This window comes from Zootoca vivipara, chromosome 9, assembly GCF_963506605.1.
Source record: "Zootoca vivipara chromosome 9, rZooViv1.1, whole genome shotgun sequence".
Lineage (NCBI taxonomy): Eukaryota > Metazoa > Chordata > Lepidosauria > Squamata > Lacertidae > Zootoca > Zootoca vivipara.
Window position 1 is genome coordinate 154,619 of NC_083284.1, and position 9,768 is coordinate 164,386.

The 9,768-nt window shown below is 58.7% G+C and overlaps 1 protein-coding gene across 1 annotated transcript; it reads right to left on the reverse strand.

Moving 5' to 3' along the window:
* Positions 1-348: 348 nt before the first annotated feature.
* LOC118095518 (INSYN2B protein) lies at positions 349-5,620 on the reverse strand. Its single transcript, XM_035136769.2, has 3 exons — positions 4,428-5,620; positions 3,268-3,342; positions 349-727 (listed from the first exon to the last, which is right to left on the reverse strand). Exons 1-3 carry the CDS (start codon positions 5,618-5,620, stop codon positions 529-531), a joined length of 1,467 nt encoding a protein of 488 aa, XP_034992660.2. The 3' UTR covers positions 349-528.
* Between the last annotated feature and the right edge of the window lie 4,148 nt (positions 5,621-9,768).

Here is a 9,768-nt window from a genome sequence, read left to right on the forward strand (position 1 = left end):
CTCTGCCTACAAAGTTTCTGGAAATCACTCAAGGGGAGGGTGCTCCTGCAGTGGCGCAGGAAGGGGCATGCCGTGCGTGCAGGAGTTATTTTTTGTCACCCCCCTCGGGGATGACATGCGGGGCGGCCCACACCCCCTGCACCCCCCTTCCTACACCACAGACTAGGAAGTTACCTTGCTGCCGGGGGTGGGGGTGGGCTTGTCCTGATTCTGGGATAAGGCAGCCTCCCTCCCCCTCCCCAAAGAAAGACTCTGAAGGAGAAGCAGTTTGAAAACAAGAGTTTATTGAGACCTCCTCGAATACAGTGTGTGTGTCTTCCCTCCCCTCCTCCCATCCTTTCATTGGGGGTGGGGTGGGGGCTCTGCAAGTTAAACTGGACAGATTCGAACAATAAAAAGGCTGGTGCAATCTCTCCACGCTGCAGCTCTGTAGCAGGTTGACTGGTGGGGGGAAGGCAGCCCCCCCCCATGGCTCCTTTTCCTCTCCTTGGGGAGGGAAACCCCCGGACTCTTCTGGACACGGCACCATCACAGGAACCAGAAACACTTTCGCCGGGACTTCTTGGGCTCCGCTTTCACCACGGCCAGATTCAGCGCTGGCGACGGCTCCTGGTGGTTCGGCGTGGCAGCTGGCCTAGCCCCCGGGGGGCTGTGGCTCGGCTCAGGCTCAATGGTGCTCAGCACCTGCTGCAAACGCCCCTCCTGCTTCCGGAAATCATGTTCCACACTGTGGGGAGGCGGGGAGCAAGTCAGAGGGTGGCGTCTCCCAAGGAACCCCACTCAGCCAACGCTAGGAATTGGGGGCAGAGACGGAGGTCTGGCTGGACTGGGCTGCCCCCATCCCTCCTGGGGGGCCATGGGAGCTGGTGCAGAGGAAGCAGCTCAGCCGGCAGGAGCCTGGGGGGGGGCACCAATGGGAGCCTGCCTGCCTCTGCCGACCCTGGCATGTCTCACCCGTCGCTGCAGCGGTAGAGACAGACCCGTCAATCCCAATTAGCGCTGAGGCTTTGTGTGAGCCACACAGGCAGGAGGCCAGAAGGAGCCGGCGGGCAGGCAGGCAGGGTGGCGGGAAGAGGAAGAGGGCCCAGTCCTGCCAGGGAGGCTCTGCACAGCCAGCACCCCCCCCCCAACAGCCTCCAAAGGTCAATGGAAACGTAGGGCAGGAACCGAGAAAAAAGCCTCCAAGGAGCAGAGGCTGCCGGTCTCTCCTTCCTTGGAGGTTTTTAAGCAGAGGTTGGGAGGCCGTCTGCCAGGATGCTTGCGGGGGGGGGGGGGGCTGGTCTAGAGGACCCTCGGGGTCCCTTCCAACTCTACAAGTCTAGGATTCTATGGTCTGCGGAAGATGTCTTCCTTGTGCCAAACAGCCAGGGCTGAGAGCAAGAGCCCTCTAGGACTCGGATTCTAGGGAACCCAGAGCAGAGATACCCGCCTCTCCCTGGACCCCCTTTCACCATCCTGGCTCACAGCCCCCCATGGGGTATTGACTTCCTCTAACCCCTCCTTAACAAATTGTCCAGTAGCACCTTAGAGACCAACTAAGTTTGTTCTGGGTAGAAGCTTTCGTGTGCATGCACACTTCTTCAGACTTAGTTGGTCTCTAAGGTGCTACTGGACACTTTTTATTATCTATTTATTTATTCTGACTGCGTCTGTACTTAACCTGAAGCGAACGTTCCCATTGAAAGGAATGGAAAGTGGACTCATCCATTCCAGATGGTCTCCGGAGGACTCGACCTGAAGTGTACTTAACCTGAAGTATGAGTGTAATTGGTTCTGGAAGTCCGTACTTAACCTGAAGCGTACTTAACCTGAAGCGTACTTAACCTGAAGCGAACTTTCCCATTGAAAGTAATGGAAAGTGGATTAATCCATTCCAGACGGGTCCACAGAGTACTTAAACTGAAAGTACACAAACCGAAGTGTACTTAAACCGAGGTATGACTGTGGAATGCCCTCCCATCAGATGTCAAAGAGAATAACAACTACCAGTCTTTCTAGAAGACATCTGAAGGCAGCCCTGTTTAGGGAAGCTTTTAATGTTTAATAAATTATTGTATTTTAATACTTCTGTTGGAAGCTGCCCAGAGTGGCTGGGGAAACCCAGCCAGATGTGGGCGGGGTATAAATAAATAAATAAATAAATAAATAAATAAATAATTAATATCTAAGAAGGACTCAGAGGCAGCCTCTGGTATTTAGAAGCAGAATGTAGCGAAAGGGGCTGGTAGCCATTTGCAACTGTCAGCTCCATGGGTCTGGGCCCTGTGGGGCTGCCCCAGCCTGGCAGGCATTTCCCTGGGATATGGTACAAGCTCACCACAGGCCCTGCAGAGTCTGCTCCTGCCCCATCGCACCCCCATCAAAATCCACTGCCCCTACAGTGCCAGGGAGCCCAAGGGATCAGGCCAAGAGCTCACCTCGTCCAGCCTCCTGTTCTCACAGTGACCAACCAGATGCCTGTGGGAAGCCTGCAAGCAGGATCCGAACACAAGAGCAGCCCTCCCCCCTCCTGCGGTTTCCAGCAAGTGACCTTCCGAAGCCTTGCCCCCTCCAACTCTTGAGCCATTCCTGGCTAGGCCAAAACAGAGGCCCAAGCAGGGAAGGGGCTCTGTTGCAGAAGAGGGTGACCTGGGCGAGAGAAAAATCGGCTGGGCAGGGAGAAAAGTGGGCCTGCCAGAGATCCAGCAGGACTGGAAAGGACTGGAAAGCAGCCAAAAGACAACGGAGTTGGGTGGGCTTAGCCTGAAAGTGGGTTGGGGGGGGGAGATGCTGGCCCTTTAGGGAGGGCAGGGCCGGCTCTAGGTAGAGTCCCGGTGGCGCGGTGCGCCAGGGCGCCGGGCCGGTAGGTGGGGCGCTGCGTGGCAAAGCCGCGCGGAAACCATGCTGCGCCCTGCGAGGGCGGGGGTGCCGGAGCGATCTCCGCCGCTCAGCGCCAGGGCGCCCGACCTGCTCGAGAATGCCCTGAGGGAGGGGATCCTCTTCACCCCAGACCACATTCTGAACCGGGCCAACGATACAGACCTCCTCTCTCTCCTGAGCCCCCTCTGCCCTCGCTCAGCAGAAAGCGCAGGATCATCACCTCCATAATACTGAACAGGCTTACATTTTATGTTGATGTGAAATGTGAATGTCAGCAGCCTAGGTCTGGGCTGCAGGTGGATGCCGTGGCCGGCAGCCGAGAGCAGAGGAGGTGGGGAAGCCAGGGGGGCCTGGTGGGACTGGGCACCCCCAAACCCCACCCCACCCCTGCTCCGAGGCCCCTCCTACCTGTAGATGATGCAAGCGCTGTTCCGGCAGGTCCCGCAGTTGGTGGTGTCCTGCCCTGTCCGGTAGGACTGCCGCCTGAAACAGAGCAGGATGAGCCCATGAGCCGAAGGTCCCGGAGGGCACAAGCAGGCAGCCATGCCCCAAGGGCCGGGGGGAGCTGGCTTTGGGGGCCAGGAGAACCCCAGGAGGTCTTAGGAAGGGAAGCCAAGGCAGGCAGGCAGAAAAGGAGCCCCTCCAGCCTCCCAGCACAGAGGCTGCCCCAAGGCAAGGGGGCTGGCCCCACAGTGGCACTGCTTTGGCTTCCAAAGTGGGCAGGCACAGTGCTCCATCATTTCAAGCACAGTCAAACCAAAATGTCGTCTTTTGCTGGACAGGCAGCCGAGAGCAGCTGACGCTCACAGCATTTTCCTTTGTGTTTGCTGGAGAGAACTCTGCGAGAGCCAGTCCCATGGTGCCCTGATGGGCAGAGGGCACAGCCATAGATCTTTTCTCCTTGCCTGCCTGGGCACATGCTCTCATTTTTGTCTCTTCACCCCCAAGCCAGAAATAGGAGAACATCTGCGAAGTGTCTGAGCTCCAATGTTCAGACACCCTTTTAAGCTCAACTTAAGTACGCCTCTCAAATTAGCTCATTTGGTTGGAGCCTGGTGCGGAAAACAAAGGTCACAGGTTCGATCCCCGTATGGGATGGCTGCATATTCCTCCATTGCAGAGGGCTGGGCTAGATGACCCTCAGGGTCCCTAGAGGCCCTGCAAATTTTGTCTCTGTAACTGAATTACCATTTTAAGCCCCCTGAATAAAGCTGTTATTCTGCCGCAGAAACCCTGAGTGAATAGATGTTGTTTTTAATCTCTTACAAGACTGTTTGTATGATTATTGTTTTCAAAGGGGGAGAAAAGGGGGAAATATCAGGAGAATCCAATCTGCCTTAAAACATCCTAGATTACTTAAACAGAAAGGCTAAAACTAGCCCATCGAAGGTCCTTTTTAAGCCACAAAAGGGATATCACTCTGCAGAAGTAAGGAGAATATCTAATAAATATAGGCTCTCCTAGCATCTCTTCGACATCCCTGGCTTCCAAGGGTCAAGGTGGCTCAAGGCCTGGCCGGTGGGCTCCTTGGGGAACCCAGAACCCACCCAGCCCAAGACCCGCCTCACCCATCGCGCTGGGCCTCCTTCTTCTCCAGATCCTGAATGACATCGAGTAGCACCTTGATGGTTTGTTGGCTGGTCTCCAGCACCCCCTCGAGGGACTGCAGCTGGGAGTGGATCTCACCCACCCGCCTGGGGAGGTCCTGAGATGCTGGCGGGGGCTCCCTCTCTGCAGCAGCGGGACACGGTGGCCCTTCAGCCACAGACACCAGCTGCAGGTGGTGGTCCTGGACGCAGGGAAACGTCCCCCCAGGTTGGGCAGAGAGGCAGGCCTCAGGGGGGCAGCTGCTCCTAGAGGAGGGCAGAAGGGGGTCCGGGGGCTTCTGGGAAGGCGTGGGGGCTGTGGGGTGGGCCTGAGTGGTGCTGAGGCTCTCCGGGGAGGCCCCGGGCGCTGCTGGTTTTGCTGACTTGGGGGGCCCTGCTGCAGGAAGCAGGCAGGCAGGGGTGGGGTCTTGGGTGGGGGGGCCCTGAGAAAGGGGGTTGGGGGAAGGGGTGCTCCTCTGGGGGGCACAGGGAGGGGCTCTAGAGGCCTGCTCAGAGGGAGTTTGACAGAGAGGGAGTTGGCACAGCCAGGGGGCGCCAGAGCTGCCGAGGGGTTGCATGGAGGAGGGGGCACAGTGCTTGCGCTGGGAAGAGCAGCTGGCCAAGAGGCACGGCTCCCCCCACCCCGGGTATGGGGGGCATGATCCTCGGGGAGGTGGCAGCCCGGGGCACAGGGTGGCAGGAAGCCTGGGGCGCTGCTGGGTGTGGGGTGAGGCAAGGGAGCAACCAAGGGCAGGAAGGCTGGCGGTGCCCCCCGGGGGTGGATCCTGGTTGCGGCCCACTGCAGAGGGTGCCCCCTCCTGGGCGAGGTCGCAGGAGCTCTTGCTGCGGAGGGGCCGCTGCAGGCTGGGCGACGTCTGGCTGGCGGTGCTGATGCCAGTCGCCCCATGGGGATCCGGCAGGGCAAGCAGCAGGCGGGGCCCGGATTGGGGCCAGCTCCGCCTGGCGCAGTTGGCGGCAGAGGCCCGCGGGGTGGGGCTGCCCAGGGGCTTCTCTCCGCCCTCCTCCAGGTCCTTGAAGCGCACCTGCCGGGCACGGTGGCGGCGCTGCAGGCGATCCTCAGCACCCGGCGAGTCACGCTTGAGCAGCACGGAGCGGACCCCGGCGGCGGCAGCCTTCTCTTGGCCGGCCTCCAGGGCTGCCCCCTGGCTGGCCATGGCAGCCACTTTGCCCCGCCGGGGGGGGGGCGTCACGGCCTCCTGCCCCGCATAACCTCAAGCCCTTCCGCAGAAAGCGTTCGATTTGGCTGCCCCCTCCGCCGTGGCGCAAAGCATCTCTCCTGAGGGTGCTGCTGCCTGGGGCTCAGCCTCAGCCACTCCCCAGAGGGCAGCCGGCGCCTCATGGCTGGTGGAGGCCTGGCCTTTGCCCCCCAGCTGGCAGGTGCCCCATGGCCTGCTCTCCTCCTCCCCTCCCCCCTCTCTAGGGTCCGTCCCTGGCCACCGAGGGCCTCTCTCTCGGCCGGGAGAAGGGAGAGGGGGGAAGGGGGGCCATCCTGCTCACGGCTGCTGCTTCAGCTTCCTGAGGGTCGGTCACTTGTGGGGCTGGAAGGCACAGCGCCAGCCCATAGCCTCCCTGGGTGGCGGACCTGCAGGGAGAAGAGAAGAGAGGAGATGAGTGGGTGGAAACCCATTCCAGTTATATGCCACACTACAACCCTGGCTAAGAAAACAGTGCAAAAGTAAGACAGGGATAATGAAAATAAGAGAGGTGTAGAGCTGCAAGGGACCCCCAAGGGACATCCAGTCCAACCCCCTGCAATGCAACGCAGGAATCCCTGACTTGTTCTATTAACTGGCCTTAACGCTATGCAGAGCAGATGGCGAGTCATAAGAAGCAGCCTTGCTCAGATCAAGTGACCCAGGAGCCCAGAAGAGAAGGAGAGCCTGCAACTGGATGAGGCCACCAAAGTGGGGGCCCCTAATCCAGCACCCGGTTCTCCCCCTGGCCAACCAGAGGCCCTCAAAGGGACGCCCACAAGCAGGACCTGAGCGCAGCAACCTTCTCCCACTCTTGTTCTCCACCTTTCTAAGGTAGACTGACGCTATCCATGGAGGCTCCACTTAGGAATCACAAGAACCTAAAGGGAGCTCTGTAGCAGCTGGATCAGGCCACCAAAGGGGCTGACTATTAAAGGGCAGCTGTGGGGGGGGGGGAATTTGCATCAGAGTAGGGCTGCGGGGGATTAACCCTTTCCTTGCCATTCACTTTTCTTCTGAAATAACTCCCCAATCCTGTCACCCACCAATCCCATTCAAGGTCTGGTGAAACAGACATTTGCGGAGGACGAGAGGGCGGTCGAGGGCTACTAGCCAGGACGCCCCTGCTCTGGCTCCACAGCCAGAATCTGCAACGCTTCTGAATCCCAGTTGCAGGAGGGGAGCGTTGCCTTGTGCTTAGCTCCTGCTGGGGGGGGGTTCCCACAGGTCGGCCCCTGTGAGGACAGGATGCTGGACTTGACGGGCCCCTGGCCTGATCCAGCAGGCTCTTCTGATGTTCTTAAAGCCCCTCCCAAATGTGCCCAGTTTCCTTTCGGAGGCTCCCACAATTCCCTCTGCCACGTGGCTAACCCCTAAAAAACACCCTCTCCTGTCCCTCTGCCACCTCCAGTCTCAGGCAGGATCACAAAACACAAAGCGACAAGCTCTGGTCTTTGGTGGGTCTGCTGCTGCCTCTGTTGGAAAGGGGGGGGAGGGGGGAGGGGCCCTTCAGCGTCAACAGGCCAGGAACGCCAGCCAGGCAGAAGCCACAGCTAAGAATAGCAGCATGGCCTTCATGGGGAGCAGGAAGAGGAGGAGGAGGAGGAGGAGGAGGAGGAGGAGGAGGAGGAGGAGAAACCCTCACCACCCGGCCAGGAGGACCCTCCTTCCTTCCCTCCCAGCCATCCCACCGCCTGTGTCGGCCTCCAAGAGGCACATCAGGGAAGGGACACCCCCAAAGAGCCTCTGCTGTGCCTCCTTAAACCGACCAGGGGCTCCATCTCCCAGCCTAGAGGCGGGAGGAGGCCACAGCCCGCTGCCGGAGGACCCTCCAGCCTCTCTTTGCCACAGAGAGCGTTTCCTGGCTGGCGCCCCTTTCGCCCCGCAACTCAGTTTCCCAGCTCACCCCCAAGTGGCTGTGCCAGGGGGAGGCACCTTGGGGAATTGGGGGGGGGGGAGAAAGCAAAAGGTAGGTAGCAAGCCTGTGGACATTTCACCTTGTTGTCATTATTATGAATGGCTCTTGATTTTCTTGCCCGCCCACCACCGTAGGGTCCCAGGATATAGAATGACAGAAGGGTCATCCAGACTAGGTCCCCCCCCCCCAAATGCAGGAATCACAACTGATTCCATGATTCTGACACATGGCCATCCGACCTCTGCTTAAAAACTGACAACAAAGGAAAGGAAGGTTACAGCCATTTAAAAACGTAGTATTAAAGGCAGTTTAATAGGAATGACTGTGGGATCTATCGATCTTCAACAGAAAGCCAGGGGTTAGTGCTGGACTAGGACCTGGGAGAGACTAGGGTTCAAATCCCTCCTCGGCCAGGAAGGTCAGTCAATGCTCCCCTCAACCCAGCCTACCTCACAGGGTTGTTGTGGAGATTAAATGAGGAGGAAGGGAGAACCATACACCGGCCCTCCTGAGCTCCTTGTAGAGAAAGGTGGGATGGAAATTCAATAAAGAAATAAAACCCCAGGTGTCATCGAGGGCATACAATGGCAACTCTCCCCCAGGACTGTTAGGTGCCATGAGAACAGAATGGTGGACTCGATGGGTCACTGGCCTCATCCAGCAGAGCTCTAAGAAGGCCTAAAGAAGGTGCCAGAAGCCCCCTCTGTAAGGTGGGAACTCCCAGACAACCAAGGGAGAGCCCTTTAGTTGGGGGGAGCCCCCTGTGCCGCAACACTCTTCCCTCCTGCAGCTGACTTGGCAGGGGGGGTCAGGGACCCACCAGAAAGGAGCGAGAATGAAGGGCAGAGGCCTCAGGGTTGCACAGGAGGGGCGTCCCAGGCAGGCTCTGCAGCCCCCCCCCCCCGCCAATGCCTCCTGGCAAGAGGGCCAGGCCAGAAGAGACCCCTTTCTGCCCAGCTGCAGTGCCTCCCCCCCCCACTGTGCCATCATAGCTTCTCCCCAGCAGGAAGGGAGTTGCCAGCTCAGCACAGCCGCCCAGACTTTCTCCCGCACTGCTAACAAGCAAAGTTTCCAACTGCTGAGCGAGCGAATCACTGGCCTTCCTCAGAGCACCCCAGGAGGGGGGGGAGGAGGAGGAGGAGGAGGAGGAGGAGGAGGAGGAGGAGGAAGCCTGCTTGCCTGCCTGCCCCCCCCCCCATTTTGCTGCAGCAGAATTGAGGATTCTGGACCACTTGCTACCCAGGCAGACACCTGGGCAATTTCCTTCCTGTTCCTGGAGCTGTGCCCAGACCCAGACCTGACTGGAAGGGTGTCTCATTAGTATTGGCAACGCCGGGTGAGGAGAGTGGCAGTGGTGGGGGGGGCGGCAAACACCTATGGGTGGTTTACTTCACACCCAATGCCCTGCCGGCTGCCCATGATCACAAGCAGGACCCTTCCCTGAGAGCAGATGTGGGGGGGGGGAACTGTTGGATGACCATCTGCCATGGATGCCTTCGTGAAGATTCCTGCATTGCAGGGGGTTGGGCTGGATGACCCTCAGGGTCCCTTCCAAGACGACCAGGCTATGATTCTATGAATGTTCTGCAGAATGAGACAACCAGCCTGGAGCAGGTAGCTGGGGGCTGCAGGCCAAGAGGCAATAGGCAGAATACAGAGATCCAACAGACACAGTGAACAGGCTCTCCCACCACTGCAAAGGCCGGACGCCTCTGAATGTCAGTTGCAGGAGATCATCCCAAGTGTGGAGAGGGTATCGGCAGCTGCTACACTGACTGTGAGCATCTGGCTGGCCAATGTGGGAGCAGGAAGCTGGCTGGAATGGGCCACCTCTTGCCTGATCCAGCTAAAGAGCTCTCAGAATATTAGAACTGCAGAGCTGGAAGGAATCAACCCCAAAGGTCATCTAGTCCAACCCCCTGCAATGCAGGAATCTCAACTAAAGTATCCAAGACAGGCTTAAGAACCTCCAAGGAAGGAGCTGAGAACCCTTCCACTGGGTCTTACCCTCTGGAGGAGCACAAAGCAAGCTTGCTCCTTCTTCCAGGTAACAGCCTTTCAGGTATTTGAAGGTGGCTGCCTTATCTCCTCTTTTGCAGGCGAAACATCCCCAGCGCCTTCAACCATTCCTCATCCGGCTTTGTTTCCCGAGGCTTCACCTTCTTGGTCACCCTCCTCTGAAGGGCAAGAG